The following is a 25919-nucleotide window of genomic DNA, read 5'->3' as shown; positions in this document are numbered from 1 at the left end:
ATTATTAAATCAATTCCTTTAGTAATTTGATCAAAACACATGCCTTACCAGAATATCAAGCTTTTTGTGTCCTCGGCTCCCATTGACTTATTCTAATTTTACCCTTCCTGCTTCCACCTCGTATTGACTTCTTTAATTTTATCCTCTGTATCTATTTTGTTTCTAAAGCAGTATTTCATTGTCCTTTCCCTCGCCCAAGCTACACAATTTGTGCCTTCCTCCAGTTTCCCCAATTGTGTAGTGCCTTTTACCTTTCTCACTTTTCTCCCCCCCTTCCCTCTGGTAAGCGTTATAGGAGAGTATAAAGGGATAAAAAACCTCCAGATTCAGAGACAGTTTCTTCCCGCACGATGTCAGATTACTGAACCCTATCCCGACCACTAACTAAACTCACATTACTACACCTACATTAATATTCACACTGATGTGTTTTTTTTCTCTTCTCACACTGCTTGTTTGACTTGTTTTTTTTTAAGTTGTATGTTATGTAACTTGTTGTTGCTGCTGCTGCTATTCTGTGTTTATGTTTCAGTGATTCCTTAACATCTTTGTATCGGAGTACACACTTGTGCTGCATATGACATAATAGTTTCCTGCAAAGGGGAACACAGATAAACATAATCCAGGATAAGGAGTTCAGGGAAGGCAAAGTGCACTTCTAACTGACCAGAGTGAAGATACTTTCAATTGTCACCCACCTTCCAGTGCGCTGTAGCTCAGGACCTCCGTGACCCCCATGTTCCTCAGGTTCCCCAAGTGCAGCTGTGCCATTAGGCACTGCAGGCATCTTACGTTTCTCCTGTTTTAAAAATACATTATTGTGGGTTCTGTATCTATGGTTACAGGAGTACTCTAAAAGCTATACTAGTGTGTGCTAAATTGCTGAGATTTGTTTTTATTTCTTCTCCATGGAAGTATATGTACTACTGATATCCATGACCAGACTGAAATTCACAAACAAGGCTGGTTTATATGATTGGTGCAGAGCAGTGTGGGTACAATCAAATCAGTAATACCTGAGAGGGCACGTTTTTTGGTGGCTCAATTCTGATGGATGGATCCCACTCCCCAGGAGGCAGCACTGTCACTTGGTCAAGAAATTCGTCGATACCAGCAACTAAGTCATTACGATCTTTTGCTTTGTAAGCCACGTCGTGGAAAATCTGAGATTCAGAAGAACAAAAAAAAATGATGCATATTGTTGGTTACAATGAATGTTCTTACACTTCTTATATTAATTAATTACTATGCTGGGAACTGACAGAACAAAATTCCTTAAAGTATAAATAAAATGAACAAGTAAAGGTTGGTTCCATGCTGAAAAGAGAAGAAAAGAAGCACAACGTCTCGGCTGTGGAGCCTTCTTCGGGTGTCAATAAATACATTGAGAAGAGCAAAAATCCAGTTTAACATTTTACATTCTAAAAAAAAGTCTTTAAAATTAATAACTGAGAACTTTGAATAATTATGAAAATCAATCATTTCAGTGTGTACTGTATATTCACAGACTAGTCAGCGGGACGCAAATATGTCGATAAGCGGAACACAGAACAGAACAGAAATGGTTAAGTGGCGAGTACATTTGGACAATGAAGGAAGCTCAACTGGCTTTGTCCCCAGAAAGCTGAAGTTTCAATGCTTTGTTTTGCCCTGTCTAATAATTGGGCCCCATTGCCTCAGCTATGTGTGAACACACCGTCTGTTCATCGCTTCAAATTCAACACTGAGACTGTCCGTAAGAAGCACATGTCTGAACACTGTCTGTTCTATTGTTTTGCAGTCCTACCAGTCTTGCTCATATTAAGTATGTTTGTTTAACCCCATCTTCACACTGGCAGCATATCAAGGCTGCAGATTTGGATATTTGCTCAAATTATTGTGTTATGTTAAATTATATAATTATAATCAAGGAACAAGCGTCTGCTGTGCAGCATTTCTCAAGAAATGAATACAAAAGTGCCTTTCAACATTTTCTTGAGATCTTTCAAAGGATGAGCGATGATGCCACACATCTGTGCACAGTGTACCAAGATTTGCTGCATGCAGAAGTTCTGTGTTTACTCACTGTAGATCAAAAATCAAATCCAAGATCAGCATCATAGATTTGGAAAAACAATTATGATATTCCCAAAAACTAAGTGCACAGTATTTACTCAAGCACGGCAAATACTAAATACTGTGAAATCTTTAAAATCTATGGAAAATGCCTTTACCTTCAATGAGTCCTTTGCTCAAAAACAGTACACAGAGGGAGCCTAACACAATATGACTTGAGTGAAGTTCCAAATTTCCAATTTAATATACTTGTATTTGTGCTGCTTTCTGAGGCAAGATTTACTTTCCATAAGTATGCTTTATTTCTGTACATATCAAATTAGTGGGCATCAGTTTTTGACTTGTTTTACAGTTTTGCCTTGCTCTCATGGAGTTTAAAAACAAACATTTTAAAGGGATAAAAGCAATCAAGGTCTCCCTCATCGTTGCTGCTCTAACTCATAATTCTCCATAACATCACTTCCTGAAAAACTGTGAGGACCACAGCCCCCCTCTCTGTTGCTCACAACATCTTTCTCCATCTCTCCTTCACCTCATTTCCACTTTTGCAGTTCCCCCTTGGTTAACTCCTCTCTCCTCCGTATAATCATCCTCATCCTATGGCCAGGCAGTTGGCACTCAGCTAAGTGGGTTAAGCCAAAGTTTCTTATCCCCAACTCCTCAAGAAACATTCCTAAATGCATTTTCTTTATCACATGATGTTATTTCTTGTGAAGAAATCTTAAATTGCATTGCAAATACATTTGAAGACCTTCTTGAGTAGCTTCATTGAAACTTGACAACTCCAAAACAATCATATCAAGCTCACATGTATTTTTTATGATGAGCTGTAAACAGAATTTCATAACATTGTAGCGGCAATGCTTGTTAATAAGACAGAATTAAGTGTTGCGGTGCTTTCCCAAATGAGGCCCCATCTCTCTCTTCATCTCTGTGGTGCAGCCACAGAGAAGCTTTTCATGCAGGCTGATTTAAAGATGTTTTCTTTTGATGAGGGACAGCTCCCAAAGGGGGATGCACTTAGCTAAGCCTGGCTATCATGATCAATGGTCATCCATTGACGCCTATCTGTCTAAGGAGTGACATCTGGACTGCATTCCTAAGTGTCAGGAGTAAGTGACTCATATCTCACCTTGATCAACCAATCAGGGACTGGTAGGGCCGAGTAACCCATGTGGGACTCTGATGCCCATGGAACTTTCAGCCAATGAATGAGCTGAAGTTCCCCCAGGTAAAAACAGGCAACACAGAGCTCCAGGAGAATTCTGTGGACTTTTCTAAAGGGAATTCAAAGGAGAATTCCAGGGCAGGACGGCCCAGGAGCAGAAAGCTCCCAAGGGCAGGACATTCTCGCAGCGCGCCTCCTGACCATCCTGAGACTCAGCCCAGACAACCACAGAATGGCCAGTGTGTCCAAGTGCCAGAACCTTCCTTTGTTCTAAGAGTTTAGAGCGGAGGTTGCCAGAGAGTAACCAGAGGATCCACCTGAGGTTAGCACCAGCAGCAGGCCTCGTGAACAGGTCGGAACTGTGGACAGCTGAATCACTATTCAGAACTAGCTCTTCATCAGGAACGAACTGGTCCTCTTCCTGACTTGCTGGGACCCACAGTCATCTTTTCTCCTGTGCACAAACTTTGCTAGTTAAAGCCAACACTAACTAGCCGGTCAGTGAGCATCAGCAGCGCACCGTCGCAAGCCGCACAGCACAGCCTGGCACGCAGCCAGAGAGCGCGGATTGGACAGCAACAGCCTGCAACTGTTTCTTTGAGTACCCGGAGATCTGAATCCCCAGAGATTGGATGAGTATTCAACTTCAATGCATTACAGCTCGAGAATTCAATTGATATCCCAACCAGTTGATATCAATTTAATTCCTAAGAGTTATGTACTTGTTTTGAGTATCCAATGTAGAAGTTATAACCAAGTTCATTTATGAAACTGTCTAAATGAATGATATACCGAACGCATGTCCTCTTGATATATGTAACACTTCATAACTGATTGAATATATACCTTTTGTATTCTGATAACCCTCTCGATAAGATCTGTTAGGTTTATATGCAGATTTTATGTATTAATAAATGTATCCTCGTGTATTAGTACCCATGTGGGTGTGCGTTGTTTGAGTTATATCGCATGGTTGGATTCTAAGGCCATCAAAAGAATCATTTTGTGATTTACGGCTACAATTTATAATTGTCCCCGTAAATGCCCAAACCCTACAGAACTGGTGCCTTCAGAGAGCACACTACAACATTTTCTAACAATTAAAAAACATCAATTATAAAAATGCCACAGAAATACAAACATTAACACTTATGCATAAAACGCAGGTAATTAGTATTATTTAGTATTTACTTTCTTAAATTTCATGTGAAAGAAATGCTTTCTTTAGAAACATTAATCGGATGTCCCCCTTTAACAAGGTTAGTAGTCTCATGCAGGCTAATGTAATGTAACCCGCCTTTCAACCTTTGGAGAAACAAATACAAAGCTCTCCTCTGTTCAAGACTGTTCAAATGGAAGAGAATGAGCGTTTGTTATTGAGGGAGGACAAGCAGTGATCAGGAATATCTGAGGACTTCCTGCAAAACGCCTCACACAAGCAAAGATTTTCACATTAAGGTTTTCTGATGAAGGTGTGCTTACCTCATCTGTCATTAGAGTTGCAATTGATCTGCCAATCTCATGGTACTGTTGAAGCTTCCCAAGGGGCCCCAAAAGGATAAACAGGAATCTGAAACAGGCCAGAGAGTAAGGAAGAAACGTATAAAAATGTGTTACTTTCTAGAATGCTTATTATAGAATCTGGCACCTTCATTGCAGCTTGTCTTTTGTTTTACTATATATAACCTAATGAAGTTTACTTACTCAGCCCTCTCCTACACTTTCGTAGGATTACAAATTTGAACAACTGCACAAATTGACAGACAGAATAAATAGATGAGTTCTTCACAAGCCACCACAGACTCTTAAATGTATCAATTTAATATTTCTCCTGTACGTCCTAGTGATGGACAATGCCTAAGGCTTGTCTTTACTGCAGGGCATTTCACTTTTGTGATCAGTTACATTGCTGAACGCTAAGGAACCTTGTTGAGTAGGTAATAAACTGAGCATGTTGTTAAATTGCTACTAGTATCTGTGTTGTGCTGTGAAAAACAACAGCCCCAGTTAAAAATATAAGAATAGTTTGTATGCATTATGTGCTTTCCATGCTTGGCCTCTCTGTTTACATACTTTAATAACCTACTATATAAAGGTATCATTGCAAACACAAATGTTCTGACAACTAATTCCTATACTATAAATAAATGTGTATAAGAATCAGCAGTGTAGCCTGAGCACGTGGGCATTGTAACTACTAGAATGAAATTTAATATTATTAGTGGTGTTACTGGACCAAGAGGTGGTGCTCTTTCCTCTAGACCGGAATTTTCAGATCAATATTCCAGTGTAGTTACTGGGAATGCTGTGTTGTAGAAGGTGCTGTCCTTCAGATGAGACATTAAACTGAACTCCTGATTATGTGGTCATTAAAGATCTCATGATAATGTCTGTGTCATGGATATGTTATCCTTAAATTTGCAAGGAGTAATTTCTCAGTTCACTACCTGACGAAATTCTAGCATCAATTAGCTACAACCAAATGGGCAAAACAGACCACCTATTTTTTTTAAGTATGTTTCATTTGTGAGTGGGTGTAAGTTTTCAATGAATAAGTCTCATGTACAAAAACGGAGTGCATGATCCTTTAACAGAGGAGCACCAGCAATCCAGAAAATCAGAGCTCACCTGGTTGGAATTGGGACTTCAGCCAGGCCTGTCAGCAGAACTGCAGGTGACAGGCGTACAAAGGCCACCACAGGCCGATCAAGAAATTCCAGTTCACCAACCAAAATATTAGAAGCTTCTGCTCCGGGTGGAATCTTTTTCATAAAGTGCAGGTCCACCTAATTGTACAAAAATGGAACAAATATTACTGTCACCTTTTCACAAAAGCCAATGCTGAACCTTCCTAGAACAGTGGGGATATTACAATCAGAGTAATCAAATGTAAGTCTCACAACCAGAATTCAACCAGAATTGTGTTGCTTAAAGTACAACATCAGTTCTATACAATATACAATATACAATATACAATATATACTCATTCCATTGGCAGGATTGAAACTATGCAATTTCAGGAATTTCACATATGTCTTCAATACAATAAACCTTTGGTTTAACAGTTCACTTTACCAGACTTTGGACTGAAATCTACCAAAGTGGAATTTTGTAAAATCAGAAAGACTGAACGTTCCCCGCAATAATGAAAAAATTCACAACCAATAAAACAAGGTAAAAATTAATATTACATAAGTGTAAATTTCAGGAATAGGAACAGGAATCAATAGAGTCCTATAGGGGTAGACCAATCGGTGTAGGTGTGGTTGTTTTGTTGCTTTAGAGAATTTTATACAGTATATTATTCCAACATATGAAATTAAGGGCTTTTGTAAATTTATGAGAAAAAAGGAACAGGAACAATTTTCATTTACATTGTTAACTGCAATTGGAAAAAAAATGTCAAAAGATATTTTGACTATATTGTATAGTACATTTATCTGCATTTTATTATTTCATTATAGTGTGTTTGTGGGCTGAAAATATGCCCAATTTGTGATTCATTGAACATATCTTCTGCTCTATTAGTCCAAGGGTCTGCTGAAATACTTAATGTATCTCCGATATGCTTAAAAGGTCACTGGTGTAAATACACTTTACAGATTTAACCATATCCAGAAAAAACACTCAGAAATCTCCAACACTGGTCCTAGATAGCCTAATCCAGCAGATTTTATAGTTCACCATTAAATCTCCAGTTTTTAAAGCTATAGAACAATTCCATCATCATCAATTAAACACGTGACTTGATAAAATCAACAATTTAGAGGATTGAAATTAAGTACTCTTCAGCTCTCAAGTACCAGATATATTTGAACTGAACAGATTACTTGCTTTATTCATCAATCGTTTACAGATGCTCACCATCTTTAAAAAAACAGGTGAGCTGTAAGAGTGACTGGAATCGAACTTTCAGGATCTGGGATTAGAGAACCTATCTTAAAATTAAATGTGGATTTCAACAAGAAAATCCTTCACATAATTAATCCTTCATTGATGGGGAATTGAGGCCGGGCCTTCAAATTAAACGTCAAGAGAGTAAAGTGGGAATAAAATTATACCAAAAAATATATCATTAGGCGATGTGTTTGGGAAATATCATGAAAACACTATACAATATGGAGAAGTGCTGAGTGCACAATATCTAACAATATTATAATGGTTTACTATGATCTTTTTAAAATATGCATCTCCTCAAGGAAACACATCCTAGACTGCAGCTCCCTTATCTGATTTGTATTCTGCTCCTGCCTCACGTGGATCTGCACTGCGTCAAAACTAATAGCTTGCTATAGAGTGGCAGGCAGAACAGCAGAGCGCAGAATCTGATTGCCTCTCTAATAGCACACTGCCTGACATTTGAAGAGAACAGATCTGTTTCTTTATACTAGGAGAGTAAAACACTATTAGTCTGTCAATTATGTTTTCAATCATGGGGAAGAAGTTATGTAACATGCATATGGATTACATAACACTATTTTAATCCCTAAATTTTCACCACAACATTGCATGATCAAATCGTCCGTCCAGTTATTTTCTGTCTAGACAATAGGGAAGATTATGCAAATACAAACAGAAAGCACCTTCATAAGCAAAATCATATCCTACAGAGTAAACATAAAAATCGAAATAACCTGTGAACCTATGTAACAGACGCACTCTATTAAAGGTCACTGAAGACCTATGTACAGTTTGTTATTTAGGTATAAATAATGACCTATTACAGGTCATTGTTTAGTGTTGTAGGACAAAAATATTAATTATTGCCTCTGATTAGTTCAACAACATGCAGAAAGAACTTATTTTCTTGGGCTTTTTATTTTGTGAAATGTTTCATAAAGTGTTTTATGGTGCATCAGTATTATTACTAAATATGAATTGAGATATTATTTTACTTTAAATGTAATGAACAGTAAATGTATTCATTTTTTCACCCCTTTTTTCTCTTTAGTACGGTTCTAAATTTGACAAAGACACTGCAACTAATAATGAGGAGCTTCTGATTTCATTCCTGTGCTTTATCTTCTTTTTACCCAGCAACCTTGCTAGGAAACTGAACCTGAATATGTAGTAACTGAGGCTGCGGTCCCTCTAATAGAGCTTAATTAGGTGTTTTCACTTCTTGCCGCTCCATGATGAGACAAATACTCCCACAGAAATGACAAATAACACATGAATACTGCTGTCCTCGGCCAACATTAGTAACTGGATTCCAACCACTACTGTCAAATAGGTCAGACAGCATTTCACACGCTGGTTAGCTTTGAGACACATATTATGATTTTCTCAGAAGATGAAAGTAGAGTTTTCAGCTAGCTGGTGCTCAAAGAATAGCACTGCCCACAGCCTGGCAGAAATTAAAGAGATGGTGTGCTGAGGTTTGTGTAATCCCTGTCACACTCGGCTAGTGGATTAGCCCAGATATAGAAGCATGACATCAGGTGTATAAAAGCCCAGGCTGCTCTCCAAACAGGAGTCTATACCTACAGAACCGCTCAAGAAGGGGAAGCAAATCAATGAATTTCTGTATGACAAAATTGTACTTCTTTGCTCTGTTTCTCCTGTCGCAAAAATCGTTTTGCTTTGCATATGGCTACACAGACCATGAAAAAAGTAAGAAACCAAGTAATGTGATCACTAATGCGATTTCCATTAAATTGATTCAAAAATTATCTATGCCAATAAAAATCTCAAGAACTCTTTTACTGTGACCTGGGATGGTTTCCCGGACATTCTTTGGCAACAAATCATTATACTGTATTACCTTATGACAATTTTATTTCTTTGAGTTTCTCAAGTTTTTGATGCATCTGGGCTGTGAGTTCCACAGATGTGATGCAGCACATAAAGAAGGCTCTGTTGCCCATTGTGAGAAGCCAGGTGTGCAGCAACATCAGAAGTCCTGACTCAGCAAATCGCAGATGAAGAGGTACAGCCCTTTTGCAATAAGCCCTTAAGTAGCTTGTAAAGAGATCAGTCGGTGTCTTATATTTGAGCAGAAGAACCTTAATATTTGCTCCAAATTTCACAGAGAGCAAATATAATTTACAGAGGACGGCAGCTGTTGCTGATGCAGACCACTGATAGTCATTAAATGTTTCTCAAAGTTGTTGCTATGCTGAAGCCAATTTAGAACCAAAAAAGATAACCCCGTGTGTAAGGCATTATAGAAGTCTAATCATGATGAGAAATAGGCATGTATCAATATTCCTATATCGAATACACAGAGCAAGGATCTTTAACTGAGCCATGTTATGTAGGTAGAAGAAAGACACCCCTGGAACATTTCTAATCTTAGCTGCTCTTAGCTCTTAAACGACAGCACGTGATCAAAAGTAAAACCAAGCTTTCTGACTTCCATCAAGGGCACTGTCAACAACATACCGAAGTCACAGAGTTTTCAAAAGTAATATGGTAAGAGTAAGTGCAAAACCGCAGTCTTGTCACAGTGCAGATTAAGAATCCATGTTGTGTGCACATGTGAAACTGCAGTAGCAGCATCAGACTTGGTCTGAAAGTTAACCTGAATGTTATCAGCACAGCCCAACATGGTGAATAATCTGATTAAGAAGTAACATGTAAAGGTACTAAAGAATAAAAGTAAAAATAGTATATACAATAGTATATACAAACCCATAACCTGCCTTAATTTATTTCCTCTATAAAACAAAGCATACTTTCACTGAACCCTATCAGTTCTAACATTTCAATGCCATTCCAGTTATTTTCCTTCATGGGGCAGGCCGGAATTTAACAGCATGTTAGTACATTATTTTGCTCTCAGATCAACTTTCAAGTCTTTGAGATAAAGCCCTATAACACTTCAACATAGCCTGTATCAATAGACTTAGTATAATCCTGCAGGCTAAATCTGTTAATTCTATCACAATTAACACCATTCATATCCCCTTTCATATTTGCTAGCTCTGCAATGTGAATTCACATGTGCATTTCCAACAATTTCTAAAAGACTTAAAACTAATATCGCTGGGGCAAGTTCAGGTTCTCATGGGAAAAAAGATCAACACAGTTCCACAGATACAGACGTCCTGTATACCTGATCTATGGCTCTTCTTTAGTCACTGTTTTGAAGCTTACAAAACATCCAGTGTGCTGTTGAATTTTTTTTTATTATAATGCTACATACCTAACAGATAAAACTGTAGTTAGTGAAATTAACTCTAAATTCTCTGATTATGTTTTTAAGAGGAGGAGCACTTTCTTTAAGTTATAGGGTGACTGTACTTCATGTTTTAAGCCTTAACAACAACTGTATAGTTACAGTACACATCAAATGTCAACTGCAGCATCTAGTTGAGAAAGTCGACAATCAATGGTACAAATGCCTGCAAACAAAACTCTTAGCATTTTTTTCCACTTATCAATTCACTAGGAAGTATTTTGTACTGCTAAACTGGGATGTTTGTGTAACTCTGAAACTACATTCGTATTACCTTGTGGCTTTCTGAACCCCAGAGTTCACTTATTTGAGTTTATTAAAAAACACTGTGGCAGTGATAATTCCAACAATTAAGGAACATTTTTGTTCTTATTTCATATGAATGACACATCATAACCATTACTTACCATGTTCACAAGTGTCAGCACTTATTGTCGTTTGACAACATTCTTGAATCAGGTGCAGTATAAGAGGCAAGGGGGCACAAATGTTCTCTCCTTGCTTGTAGTCTAGTTTGTGTCACTTACAGTGTATCGAACTGCATCACATTAACTTCACCGATTTATTCAATCCTCCCTCTAGGTTCAGAGGTTGGGTACATCTGTTTTGTCTGGGGTCATACTGACCTAAAGTCTCAAACACAGTGAAACTGGGGGGGTTAAATTGATTAAATGTTTTATTTGCAAAGCTTTTCTCAAGGGTACAGGCTACATGTTTTAAATAAACAGAAAATCCTATTACAGGGATTAAAGGATACATTTAATTGCATCACAATGTGATACATGTAAGGATACATGTACGTTTTAACCCAAGTCTCATAAAATGAGGCTGTTTATATGAGCAGTCTGTGAGTACAATAATGAAAATGTGCAACAGTATTCATGTGACTTGATTTCTTTCACTACTGATTACAACTATCAGAACATTCTAGGTTCACTGCCAATCACATTTCTTACATGGCCAATAAATGTGGATTAATGATCATGGAAACAAAATGTTTCTAAATGTTTCTTTAATTCCTTATAAATTCTTTAACACGATTTATCCCCAATAAGATACATACAGTATTGTACAGTATATTAATTGTTCTTGCACTCTGGTTATTTGAAGAACAATTTTCAGTGCAAATTGAGAGAACATAACTGAGTTTACACAGCACATCCTGGGCAGAAACAACACGTGTTGTTTGCACAGGTGCTCTTTTTGTTTCACATTAAGTACAGCTGCTTCTGCTACTGCATAAAGTATAGAAAATAATCTTGCATATTTCTTTCTAATGCCAGTTGGTGCAGAAAGAGATGTTTGCCTGCATGAAATATAATGAAAAAAGAGCAATTGGATGAGGATTGCTATTGGATGAGGTGGTGACAAGTGTCTTGCCCAGAATTTCCGGGAAAAGTAGGCTTTGATACAGTTTGCCAGTGTTACATTTTAAATTATGTAAACTAAATTCGCTGGAGCAAGCCCAGTTTCTTATGGGAGGGGGGGGATGAACAACACAGCTCCACAAATATATATATATATTTTAAAAAATTATAATCCTGTATACCTGAGTTTAAATCTGAAATATTTTCGATCAGTCTACGATCAAAAAGAACCAATGCATTGCTTGTCAGCACTTCTACAGTATAACTGAGTTGAAGAAGATGGCCAATGGCCATCAGGCATTTAAGTGTTGGCAGGTATAGGTTTGGTGTCAGCTTATGCATTTTGTCTACTCATTTGCAAGAGTTGCAGTCTAGTAGAGTTGCAATGTAGGGTCTAGAGTTGCAACTTTCTGGACTATGGTCCACTTTAGGACGTGCCTAGATAAGATTTTGCAGAAGTGCATCTTCACATTATGACCTTGGAGACCTTCATTTATTTATACAATTTTCCACATCCCCTAAGGTTTTTCAGGAGCTTCTCCAATCTGTTAATCTCCAGAAGTATTCCTCCACACATGCAAAGAAGGATCCTCAGCTTAAACATAATTTTTTTGCATATTGTTTTTCAGTGAAGAAATCATCTGTAATTGTCCCTTTACAACTCTCATGCTAACACAGCTCCACAGTCTTGTTTATGCAATGTATAGCTGGATCATGCCCTTATATTTCTGTCATATTTAGGCAAATACTTCCTAAAGATAGTGTCCAGTACTTTCCTAAAAGCAGTTAATTTGTCTCTTTCACATGATCTGGCCATGGTAAAATGTTTGTCAAATGCCTACCAGTTTCTGTATCTTTAAGATTCAGAGTGGTTTTTCCTTTGGATCTGTATACAGTAACAACCCAATATCAAACACGTCAAAGTTCCTGTATTCTGTTTTGCAGCTCACAACTACAAAACGGGAAAAATCTTTTAAAAAGTCACAAATGCTATACAGATAAAGACAAGTACAACTAGAACTAATTATAAACTAGTGCTGGGTCATAAAGCCCCAAAACATAACAGGAGTGTTAAGCACAACATTAGAATTGATGCATACCATCTAATGCAGGAGTTGTGGTAGCTCAGACGGCAAGGGTGTCTGGCTCCTGACTGGAAGGTCTTGGGTTCAATCCCAGGTAGGGGCATATGATGTAGCTTGCATTACTTCCAGATGGCTCCCAGGTCCACTCAGCCCACTTTCCAAATGAGTACTGGAGGTTAATCCTTCTGGGTTAATAGGCTGGCCAGAGCGTGATACTGACCACAATGCCTCCAGCTCTAGTGTTGGATGGTCGAGGGGAAAAAAATGGTGGCACTTGCTCCCCCATTCCCCCATGGGCCTTTATGGCCTGAAAAGGGGACCTAACCTAAAATAACATCACTTTATTAACCCTTTACAATTTCTTGCATTAGGAATTATCTTTTCGCATACCCCAGCTTGCTCTCCATGAGACACACAGACAGGAAGAGAAGCTTGGGGTCAGAGCGCAGGGTCTGCCATTGTACTGCGCCCCTGGAGCAGTTGGGGTTAAGGGCCTTGCTCAGGAGCCCAACGGAGTAGGATTCCTCTGCCGGCTGCGGGATCTATCTTGTAATGCAGTTTACAAGATAGATAGTAATAAAATATCTTGTAAAGCAGTTTAATTACTTACATAGCAGAGAGGACATTTCTCCTTTTACAGGTAATGCGTTCATTAAAGTCTCTTAGCCATCCATTATTTGGAAACTGTTTCACAGACAAACAATACAAGGACTAGTGCAAATAGTTCAATAAGAGAATTATTTGAATAATGATGGTTCCTCTCAATGGAACTACAAGGGCCAAACCCACAGAGCAGATTTGTTCTTACCTTACTAAAATCAACAGTGCTGTTTTCTCGGCTGACATCACCTTTCCCCTCCGTGTTGGTGGGCATAGATTGTGGGGAAAACATCTGGCCTGTTTGCATTTAAGAAATAAAAAAATGTATTCTCATTTACTCTAGAAATGCATGCACATCTGAGAATATGTTGTAGCAAGCATCTAACTAGGCTGCCAATTTCGTCAAACTTTATTTTGGAGAAAGATCTTTTTTAATTAATGCTGTGTCAAATGCATATCTATCACTGATCACAATACCGCATTGCTGAAATGCGGTATTGCCTATTTTGGCAGCTTCATTTTGAAAGAACTACTGTACAGTATGTTGGATTCACACATTGAACATTTTGTAAGCTCCAGGATGGTTAACATATGTTGAATGGCTGTAGAGAATAGCTTACAATGTTCACAATGTGATGTCAAAGCGACTAAGAGTTTGCTGATTGCAAATCCAGCATTCTGGTTCAGTTTACTAGATTGAAACTCCAAGATTGATACAAATATGAAATTAGCCCAAGGATGGCAGTGTGATCAGAGGAGAAAAGATTAGTATTTAGTATGCCAGCCATTCACCTGCACTAATCTCAACATTTGATTTGTGCGTTTGCAAGTGGCAACTGTCACAAAATTTCACGAGGAGCATAAGGAATATATTAGCACCCTGCATAATGTCTGCCAGTAAAAACTGCAAATGCAATCCAAGTAGTCCACTTGAAATCGGTGACAGCACTTTAGAAGCCATCTAAACACCCACTTGCCAACAATAAAGAAACAACAAAATTGAAAGCAGGATAAGTAAAGTGTTCTGTGTACATTACAAATTCAAGGTTATTATGTACAGTACATGAATGGACATCATTCAGTGCAGATTTCATGCTCCATTAATACCAGAATATTAATGCTTGTATACTTGCTTCCTAAACATAATTCCGGTGAAAGGTATTCAAAATGCACAGATCCAAAACGATCCAATAAGAAATATGTTTTATTATTTTAAATATGAAATATGTATTCTCTTACAACATGAAAACCTGAATTGATCAGGAATGTCACAAAAGTTAAACAATGGGAAGAAATAACTTACCTTGATTATTTTTATAGTGGTATAGTGGCAAAAATGCAAACATACAATATACAAAAAATAACTACAGGTACCACGTATTGGTACCTTGCCTATACCTACCTGTTTAACCATTAGGTTAGAAATAGAAAACTGATTGATTCCAATCAGTCATACTGGGACTTGTTTTATCTTTTACAGGAAAAATTTATATTAATTCAGGAAGTTAGGAAGGCTGGACAATCTTTTCTGTCATTTTTATTTCTTACTTTCTGAAAAATTATTTTAAGAAGTAAAGGCCACTGATCACCAACACAAAAATGCAATTTCAGAATACCGCTTTAATCAATTATGTTTGAGGAAGGCATAGGGAAAAAGTCTGCCAAATTAAGTTGCCTGCATCCGGATCCTCTTCCCCATCCACAGGCTGCATATCAGGGATTTCTGTAGGCTTTAGCCTGAGTTTGTTTATCTGCTGCTTGTGCAGCAGTTTAGCAGAAGAGAGGTGAGCAGAGGATGGTAATTGGTGTGATGAAGAGATGATGATACACTGAGAGCAACACACAGGCCATGGAAAACAGGACTTAACCTGACTGCCACTCCTATCACCACCTTTAACTGAGCCCCACGGGTGGGACATTAGAGCAGTGCACAGAGCTGAGCCTAGTGGAGACAGACACCAAGACAAAAGAGGAGACAGAGCAGTTGACTGAAAAAGATGAAATACATTGAAATGAAATGGTTAATGCAGAAAGTCATAAACAGCCAAGAAAAGAGGACATTGTGATCCTTCAGCTAAATAAAGACTCCATGTGCTTATACACAATACATACATGTACAGTACACAGGCATGTGGACATAATAAAAAATAAATGAATAGCATCATTGAAAATACCAGAACTATACTATAGTTTCAATTTGCAGGATACATATATATAGACAGGTGAAATTATAACAAGTTTATATACCATGTTCAGCATTGCCTATTTAATAAATCCTGTTTTGCATTTAATGAAAAAAACGGTTGAACAAGAAAAGGGGCTCAAGCTTATTAATAACAGACAACTGAATTCTATTAATTGAGCCCCCCGAAAAAAACCAAACAAACAATATTTCATCTTTGTATAAAATGTGTTCCCTGCCTTGAGAAACAAAATTCAAAGTCTTCTTTCCGGAAATCTGAAACCTAGGCAATTCACCATAATTAGGCAGAATGTGAACTGAAGCACATTTACAGGCCTGTCAGCAAAGCTCACCATTTTTATCCATGGAATGGGGCTCAGATTGTTTTTTGCCAATATCTGCAAATGAGCGAACAATGGGAATCCGATTACTGAGTTTCTTCTGGTTCTGGTGGTGGTGCTGCTTCAAAAGAGCGTGTCGCACCTTCTTGCGCACATCGTCAGACAGCTGCCCCAGAGACTCCTGCTGATCCAAGATCATGTCTGGGAAAAGAACAAGACAACACCAGTGAAGTTTCAAACAGTTTTTGTTTCTCTGCATTTTGACGACTTTTGGACACTGCCTTTGCCTCCAAAAAGTCAATGATTTTGCATTCCTGAATGCAAAAAAATACAAGTACCTTACAAGAACATTGTATAAAAAATTATAATAAATTGGGATCTCTAGACATATTTCTCAGATAAGACAGGGGCTAAAGAGATAGTTCGAACCAGAGATGTCAGGATACACACACGGCCTCCTCTCAATGTTCTTGAAACATACAGTAAGAAGGCTGATAAACAAGGAGGGCTTGTGTGTGCGTCACAAGTGTGTGCTCTGTTTAAAGCTCTTTGGGAACATTTGGAGCGAAAAGTGATATATAAGTATAATGAATGCTTATTTTTAATTATTTAAACCTGATTGTACTGCGGCTTTTTAAGATCGCTATTCACTCAACAGAAAGTGTGCCATAAAATAAAAAACTCACATTTTTTACTTTGAAATTGTTTATTACAGACCAAAATATTTTTCCTTATCAACTGCAAAGTCAATTAAATTCAAAATGCGTCGTTCGTAGATTGACGATGAACAAAATAATAAATGTAACAGAAATAACAGAGGAGAACTGCTTTAGATAAGTGTTTTATGTTAAAATGGAGCATTACGAATACAGGTCAGTATTAGGGCAAAATAAGAATAATTTTCTTGTAGCTTTTAAACTGTCATATTTCAGGATTTGACATCTAGTGCATTTAAAGAACACTGACCTTTAAAGGTCTGAGGAGAAAACAAGACTTATCACAAAAAGCACACCTGACTGGCCTTTCTGTGCTCATAACCTTTCTTGTGTACTCTTTGAGTGACTTATTTTTATTACCATCTTCTTCAAAAAGGCTGTGACACATGCAAGGCCAAGCACTGCCTCACTTTAGATCTCCTCTGCTTATTATTGTGTAAATCAAATGTCACTGTATTTTTCTGCAGTAATCTACTTGAACTGATTTTTTTACATTATTTCAAGTTGCAAAATCAAAACTGACTTCAAAAGACTGGAATCCTCTCACAAATTCTTTTGAATGTATAATTGCTAGCTTTTCTCTACACCCAATATGACATACACAAATTCATAATTAGCTCATACATGCTTCAACCCCACAGGAAGGGTGAAGCCTCTACAACTGTGCTCTGAAAGTTGCACTTTGAAAGTAATCCATCTTCTTCTGACTCTTGCAGGCCGCAGTGCAAAATAAGAGCATTCGAATATAGAAGGGAAGAGATATGCAGCTCACACAGGTGTCTGGCCAGCTACAGAGTTCAGTACAGCATGATGAGTTAAGAATACCGTGGTCAGCCAGGTGTGGTTCTGCTTGGTGAACATCAGAAACACCAGGTTAGTGACAACTTTGATTCTGAATCTGCACTCTGCATGGATAGCTTAAGAAGTTGAAAAGCTCCAGAGGTCTATCAGATATTTCATACTGCATTTGAAAAACAATTGAACAAATGTGCACTAAAGGATAAGAGCACCATGTTACAACCTTTTCTGTATCTTTTCAAATTACACCTTTTAATAGCTTTATCACTGCACACATCAGTTCCATAAACACTGGCTAGATGAAGTTCAAGAGCTACAATATAATAAAAACCCAACTACAATGTTAGTTCCACCAGTCTGTAAGGCAAGTTAATCTTTTGGTTTTTGCTTTGAGAATGTACACTGTTTTAAAAGGTTCCAATAGCCTTATCTGCAAATCCAAGCACAGCAACATCATTCTGTCAGCAATGGAAAATACAGCTTATCAGAGATGTATAGCAGACAGCATTATCAGCCACTTCAAGGTTCAACCACATTTCACTTGTCAAACTACTTGAAAACTACTTGTCCATACACCATGTCTGTAACTGATACACTTCAGTGGGTAGATTTAGTCACAACACTTACATTCCACACAGCACTTAAATAAATATAAAACCAATTCTGTGTAATATTAATAAAAACCCACAATCCACTAGCATCCACAAATCCACAAATTGAACCCACAATCCACCAGTACATGAAATAACTCACAGGAGGCAGTTCACCGGAAAAACAAGGGGTCTTGTGTGGTTTATTAATGTATTGCAGAAACACATCCAGTGCTAAGACTCTGGAAAGTTAAAAAGCACTTCCGAGAGTCATTTATAGATTAGATAAAAACTTTAATGGCTCGATTTCAGGAGGAAAAAGGTCAAACCTACTCCTGTCTACATCCATGGGAGTGGCGTGGAGATGGTGGACTCGTACAAGTACCTGGGAGTGCACATCGACGATAGACTGGAATGGTCTAAGAACATCGAGGCCATCTATAAGAACGGACAGAGCCGACTTTACTTCTTGAGGAGGCTCAGGTCCTTCAATGTGTGTAGTAAGATGCTACACATGTTTTATCAGTCGGTGGTAGTGAGTGCCATTTTCTACGCAGTGGTGTGCTGGGGCTCTGGGATTAGAGCAGTAGATTCCAAAAGGCTGAACAAGCTCATCAGGAGAGCAAGCTCTGTCATTGGGTCTGACCTGGACCCCTTGGAGGTAGTGGCTGAGAGGAGAATGATGTCCAAACTAGAGGCCATCATGGACAACTTCTCCCATCCCCTCTATGACAGGCTTGCAGGAATGAAGAGCACGTTCAGCAATAGACTGATTCATCCACGGTGCGACAGGGAGCACTACAGGAGGTCATTCTTGCCGTCTGCCATAAGACTGTACAACGTATCCACCTTGCGTCTTGGCAGAGGCAACATCGACAGTGACCTGTTTCTGGACTAAACGCATATACACATCTACTGCTACATCTGTTCTCTTTCTTTTTCTTTTTCCCGTTTACAACCACTTTTGTGCAATATATGCCAGGGACCTGTGCAATACATTTATATTTATATTTATATCTATGGTTACATCTATATTTATATTCATACGTGTGATACGATTTTCTGTGTACTGTTCTGTTCTAGTTTGCTCTTGTGTGTCCGGACTGTGAGTAACTCTTGTATTGTATTGTATGTATTGTACTATTATTATATAATTCGTTACACTGTGGCTGTGTTGTGTGTGTTAAGCTGCTGTTGCACTGCAATTTCCCTCACGGGATCAATAAAGTATCTATCTAAGACATTGATCAACAGCATACCACTCATCAAGGAGGATTATATAACCTTACTTAAATTCCAAACTGACCATCACTAAATTAATCAGGCAAGTTAAATGAGACCAGCTTGGCATTTCTAATGAAAGCATGCATAAGGAGCTTTCTCCACAGCACGAATTACAAAAAAAAGCATTCCAAAGAAATCCATAAAGTTCACAGAAAAACAACAAAAATTTCATTACAATTATCAATGCAAAAGCTGATCGTGCTATAAAAGTTGAACAATACAATTTCAGCATAACACCATGAGTGACAAGTGGCCTATGCAGGTCAAGGTGGTGTTCTAGTTCCAGAAGAAGCACAAGCCTCAGATATTACAGCCTAATCATTTAAGACATCTTTAAATTCAGCAGGCTTTTAGAACCTAGGCTGTAAACAATACACAATAATGAACCCTAAATAAAACCAAAACCATTTAAACAAGGTTGGTATCAATTGTTAAAAATTAAACTTTGTCCATATTAGTTTAAAAAGTTAATTTACTATGAAACCATTTACTAAATACTTATACAGTAAATAAGTAACAACCTTTAGTTCAGACAGTAAAGATTTAGTTAAAAAACATTGGATTATTAGTTTTTATTATATAGTTTATATTAATATTTATATTATTTTATTATTATAGTTTTTATTATATAGTCACAGGTTTTAGTCTTATTTAAATTTTTGTTGAATTGTGTCACAATTATGACTATAGACTGTGGTTGTTTTATCCTTAGACTTCCTCAATCCACCCATTTTCTAAGTGCTTTATTCAATCAAGGGTTGTGGGGTTGTTAAGACTTTTCATAAACACCACATTGCATGAAATATGAAAAGACATGCAAAAGACAAGTATCCCACTTCTGGAAGTTCTGTTTACTAAGGCAAATTTCAGAGGTCTGGGCAAATTCCAATAACAGTAAAACAAGCCAACAAATATAAAGTGATAGCATACTACATACTTCGGTGTTAACAAGACTGGCTGAGGGAATGAACCCCTCACTTATGAAAGATAAGCCAAGGAGAAAATGTTATAGTTGTGTTGTTCGGGGGCGAGGAAGGGGTGCTAGAAAAGATGTGTACAGAGTTGTGTGCAGCCAGGGAGCATTTATACATACTGTAGGAGAGCAGAAGGGCAACATTAGAATTTGACCTTCAACCAGACTTCTGTTAAACACCATATACGGGTCTTTATTCCAATCTATCCCAGAATCCACAGCTCTAACACCCCTCCCCCCATCCACTCACTTCACATCAGCACCGTAGCATCTCCTCTGTTGCTGGCAGCATTCCAGCTTCTTCATCCTCACAGCCGAGGCAGGCCTCAAACCAGGCAGGAAAAGATCTACCATTGCTTAATATCTATAACTGTTCTGGCTCTGTCACAACCGTATTACTATTGATATCTAACATCAGTCTCATGCCCCTGCCATGTTTATCAATTTACATGAATTGAATGTGTTACCTCAGCGTGTGCAATTCTTCTTGTTACCTCTTGAGCTGACTCACTCTGACTCGTACCTAGCCCAGACTGTTCTCTTTCCAAGCCAAGCGGCTTGAAGACATCTCATCAGTACGTGTGACTGCTTCTAAAATGTTTGCATCTGCATTGTCTGCTACTGCCGATTCTGTTTCTGAAAACAAATACAGGGCGTGCTTGAGTAGTTTCTGCGGGGGTTACAGTGGTGTTGAATGCCATACCTGCAATCTCCTCCAGCATGTTTGCTCTCATGTCCAGCAGCACAATGCCATTGAGGATGCAGCTTCTTAGCTCAAACAGACTGTGGAGTGATAGAGTAGCAACATACGGCTTACTCCAGCGCTCCCCTCCATCCTCCACGTCCTCCTCAAACTTCAGCCATCTACACAGACAGAAACAGAGGTTCATCAGTCTTCAAACAATAATCATCCAGGACCACGCAGTTTTAGGGCAGTTCCCTTTACATGTTTCAGTCAATGCATCTCTTTGCCAGTCCCCCCCCTTAAACAGCGCTCTGACACTCAAAGGAAATGTATACAGCACCCCTGGAGCAGTTGGGGTTAAGGGCCTTGTGGAAGGGCCTAACATAGTAGGATTCCTCTGCCGGCCACGGGAATCGAACCAGCGACCTTCCAGCAACAGGCACAGAACAGTACATTGTATATTGTACATTTTTATCTATTACGAATATACAACAATCTATATTTTATCATTCCACACATGGATTCCAATTAAGCAATCATATTAATATGAAACCAAAATGATGGAAAAGCTTTGCTGAAATATTACAAAACTACTTCTAGCAAACTTCATAACAAGGTGATCAGGAAAGAAGCAACTGAAATAATGTGTTATATAATACTAAATATTATACTATAATACTGAAATATTATACAGCTCTGAAATATATACATGAACAAAATATATTGTTATAAAATATATATATATATAAAAAACATATTCCTTAGAATGCCTCTTGTTTTGCTTTATAAAAAGTCTTATCCAGAGATAGAACTAAATCACCTTGCTGTCTCTCTCCATTCTGCCTCCTCGCCATCCCTCACGCAGATCTCATCAAGTTCTGTGAAAAGGTCATGAGGAATGTGCTCCTCATCATCGTCCTCGGTGCCCAGAATAAACTGCACTCGCTGGGAAGGAGTATCTGAAAGAAACAGAGACAAACAGCAAGATTGCTCTTGTCATGACTAGACAGGAAGTGAGATAAACGTCTTTAAACTTCAAAAGTTGCTAATTTGGCAACTGACATCTGACATTGCTAACTTATAAGACAATATAAAAGATTACTGTGCTTAACTTTATTTATAGACTTCATAGTTTCAGTACTAGGTAGTGCCTAGCAGGTGTCTGTACTAAACAAGAGTCTGCAGTCTGTACTAAACTAAACAAACAAGAGATTCTGCTAAGCATAGCAAAACCTATTGATTTCCACTCCTAAAAATGTTCTACAGTTTCAAGATAATACAAAAGAAAATACTGGACCATGACTACACTGGTGTTGCAAATAATGTGGATGTGAAGGATAATGGCTGGAATGCTCAGTAAGTACACTGCTGTGCCCCAAGCACTGCTGCACTTATTGGGTTACGTTCATACATATTATTCAACATTTACTGTAAGTCAATGCAAGTGGGCAGAAAAGCCTCTTGAATCACTTTTCTTCCTGACACTACAGTTCTACAGTGAGGTGGCCCATAGGCTTGAATGAGTTCACTGCAGAATTGATATACATAACTCACCCACATCGGTTAATGATGGTGAATTGCAATACACACAGTAGCTCTGAAATTAATATTTGAGCATTTACTTCCATCCAAAAATACTGAACTGTAAAAACAGCAAACAAAAACAAAGCCAAAATCTAGATACATCCAGTGAGTGTTCCCTGTGAAAAGGCATCAATCTTTGATTCCTACAAAGTCAGTGCGACACATTCAGAAGTACACTGTAACTTTTTTATGCACTCTCTATTTGACAGCCTCTGTGAAATGTTAACTAAGTTTTTGACTCTTTCCCACAAGAAAATTTCTAATGACTCATAGCATAAATCCCACAGAATTAATTAACACTTTTTGTCTTGTCAGCCCTTTGTCACATATGCTTCGTCTGCTTTTCCCACAGCAAACTAGGTTAAGACAGCTTAAACATAGGAACCTTAAGAATCATGGTATTCAAAATACAAGCCAGTCAACCCATTATTACAGTAAACAGTGATTTACAAAGCTAAGCAAATGCAGAAAATATGGTAGTTCTGTATATGTACTAAAATAAACTAATTCAGGTTGAAGTAATTAAAACTTAAACAGTTGAATTTAAGTAAATGGACTGAGAAAGTAATTTAGTAAGTCTGCTAATTTCTGAGTATGGAATTTTCAAACATTCTCACAGTACAGAAACAAAACAGAAAGTGACCTAAGTAAAATAATTGGTTCTCTGTGAATTTCTCTACTACTGAAAATCTGAAAACCATTATTATTTGAAGCAGATTTTACTGCCCACCACCATTCGATACTTTCACAGCTCCTGAACTACAGAAATCTGAAAAGGGTAATTAAAGACCTGCTGCTTGAAATTACCATATGTTGGAGACTCTCTGCCATCCTCTACACCCGAATCCCGCTCTCTGTCTCTCTTCCTGTGCTTGTGTCCACGATGCCTGTGTCTTCTGTGGCTTTTTCTTCCTCCCAGTGGTACATGCACACCAATATACAATGTGCGGTGACCTTGGAAGAAAAAAGCAGGATAAATACAATGGAAATTAGCAAATTACTTACCACCATTGCAAGTGTTCTACTTCATTATTAGACGTATTACTAGTAGCAGTACTGTCTACATATTTTCTCATTTCCTGATTCTATTTTATAACCATAGCTCTGGTAATGTTAATCCATTACCAGAGCTATGGTTATAAAATAGAATCAGGCGGAGCGGTGGCACTGTGTCTGGGAGGTTGCTGGTTCAAATCCTGCAGCTGGCAGAGGAATCCTACTCCGTTGGGCCCCTGAGCAAGGCCCTTAACCCCAGCTGCTCCTGTGCTCTGACCCCAAGCTTCTGACCTGTCTGTGTGTCTAAAAAGATTAATTCCTAATGCAAGAAATTGTATAGGGCTGATAAAGTGATGTTATGTTATGCTGTGTTAAAAAAAATAATTTTAGTGGTATTCACAGTATTTACCTTCTAATATTGCAAACATCTCTACTTACTGTACATGCAACAAAAGAAGCTGGACTACTCAAATAAACTAATAATGAACGCATTGTATATTATGACAGATTCTGGAGTATCCTGCACGCATTGGTTGACAAATGAAATGTAAAATTAAATATTTTATGTGGTATTCAAAAATCCTCCTCATCAATGAGCACAAATAGACTTCTATATTGTATATATATATATATTTTTTTCATTTCATATGTAATTAAAATGTACCTCTGGGAATGCAAATAAATCATTAAAAGTGGACCACCTTATTCTTTTTCGTTCAGGGTCTTTAGTTTCTTTAAGTAGTATCAAATATTACAAACTCTAATTTGTTTACGAAAAGGGATTTATTGGTAGCAGGTATTCAATATTTCATGTGTACCGGATACATTTTTATATAGCTGAAATGTTATTCTCTGAGTAGCAAAAACATGGTTGCTTTTTTTTTTAAAATCACTCAGCACTTATGTTTATGTCAGAAATATTAGTGAACAGCACTTAATAGCACTTTTCCCTGAAATGAAATGAATGGCTTCTCCAAAATCCTTGACATGATCCCTTTTTCATTTACCCATTCTTTTAAAAGCATGGCCACAGATACAGCTTCTAGGAATTTGGTTTAGTCCTAAATCAGGCCAGGAGACATCTGCCACAGCATTAAAATATGGTCGATTAGTTGGAACTGGAGCACTGCTTTGACAGGCATTCCTTCATGGTAACACTGAACGTGACTGAGGCTAAAACACACAATGACTCCTTCATGAACAGTACGTAACATGATACAACAACATTGTACCAACTGTGAAAATTACAGACATGCAATTCTTCAAAAGACAAGAAATAGTTTCAGTCGAAAGCTAAGAACAGGACTCCAGGAAGAGAGAATTCAGGTGAAAGTAAGTATAAGACACCATCAAGTACTTTCTGCAGGTGCAGCTCAATGGTACTGGTATGTTTCTGTGAAATTTTATTTTGCTATATGTTTTTATGTGAGTTTTTTTAATGTGTTTTACAGTCTTACTATAGTGTTTTTTATTGCTAATTTAAATTCTCTTAAGTTCGATTTCCTATTAACTCAGTCTCATCTTACAAAGGTGAATCAGCTCAGTGACAAGAAAATGTCATTGCATCACCAATGATCTCTCGATCTTCAGTCCAATGCGTTTATATCTTAATTCCACACATATCACTTTCTGATTAGCATGGTTCAAATTACGTTTAAAGAAGTTATCATTTCTTCTAATATTCCACACTGAAAAAAAAACAGAGGACAAAAGTGGAAACTCCAGAAATACTGTACATGTAAAACTAAGTCTAGGAGGGCTACAGTACCTGGCAGTGTTGTTGAAGCTGATACCCTGGATGAGATCCTTGGTTCAAAAAGCTACTCTCTACCAAATGGATTAGATTGGCCAAATAGCCTCCTCTCACTTATACCATTATTATGCTCTTATGCTAATAATAATAATTAATGATAATTGCTTACACTTATATAGCGCTTTTCTGGACACTCCACTCATAGCGCTTTACAGGTAATGGGGACTCCCCTCCACCACCACCAATGTGCGGCATCCACCTGGATGATGCCATAGTGCGCCAGAACGGTCACCACACATCAGCTATTAGTGGGGAGGAGAGCAGAGTAATGTAGCCAATTCATAGAGGGGGATTATTAGGAGGCCATGATTGGTAAGGGCCAATTGGAAATTTGGCCATGGGGTTACACCCCTACTCTTTTCGAGAAACGCCCTGGGATTTTTAATGACCACAGAGAGTCAGGACCTCGGTTTTACATCTCATCCGAAGGACGGTGCCTGTTTACAGTATAGTGTCCCCGTCACTATACTGGGGCATTAGGACCCACATGGACCGCAGGGTG

General features: G+C 38.0%; 1 protein-coding gene across 4 annotated transcripts in view; it reads right to left on the bottom strand.

Moving 5' to 3' along the window:
• The window catches only part of LOC102696586 (sodium-driven chloride bicarbonate exchanger), a 68910-nt gene that overhangs the window by 19077 nt on the left and 23914 nt on the right, over window positions 1-25919 (bottom strand). For all 4 annotated transcript variants that reach the window (XM_015358959.2, XM_015358958.2, XM_015358961.2 and 1 more), the window contains 9 exons: window positions 23416-23562; window positions 21845-21983; window positions 21043-21203; window positions 15991-16179; window positions 13664-13752; window positions 5852-6009; window positions 4706-4793; window positions 1017-1163; window positions 699-799 (listed from right to left, as the gene is read on the bottom strand). In XM_015358959.2, the coding sequence (XP_015214445.1) occupies window positions 699-799; window positions 1017-1163; window positions 4706-4793; window positions 5852-6009; window positions 13664-13752; window positions 15991-16179; window positions 21043-21203; window positions 21845-21983; window positions 23416-23562 (1219 nt within the window). The remainder of the gene's footprint in view (window positions 1-698; window positions 800-1016; window positions 1164-4705; window positions 4794-5851; window positions 6010-13663; window positions 13753-15990; window positions 16180-21042; window positions 21204-21844; window positions 21984-23415; window positions 23563-25919) is intronic.

The sequence above is a fragment of the Lepisosteus oculatus genome, chromosome 12 (assembly GCF_040954835.1).
Source record: "Lepisosteus oculatus isolate fLepOcu1 chromosome 12, fLepOcu1.hap2, whole genome shotgun sequence".
In the NCBI taxonomy this organism is placed as follows: Eukaryota; Metazoa; Chordata; class Actinopteri; order Semionotiformes; family Lepisosteidae; genus Lepisosteus; species Lepisosteus oculatus.
Note: the sequence above shows the minus strand (reverse complement) of the source record. Positions and strands in the feature narration are given on the sequence as shown.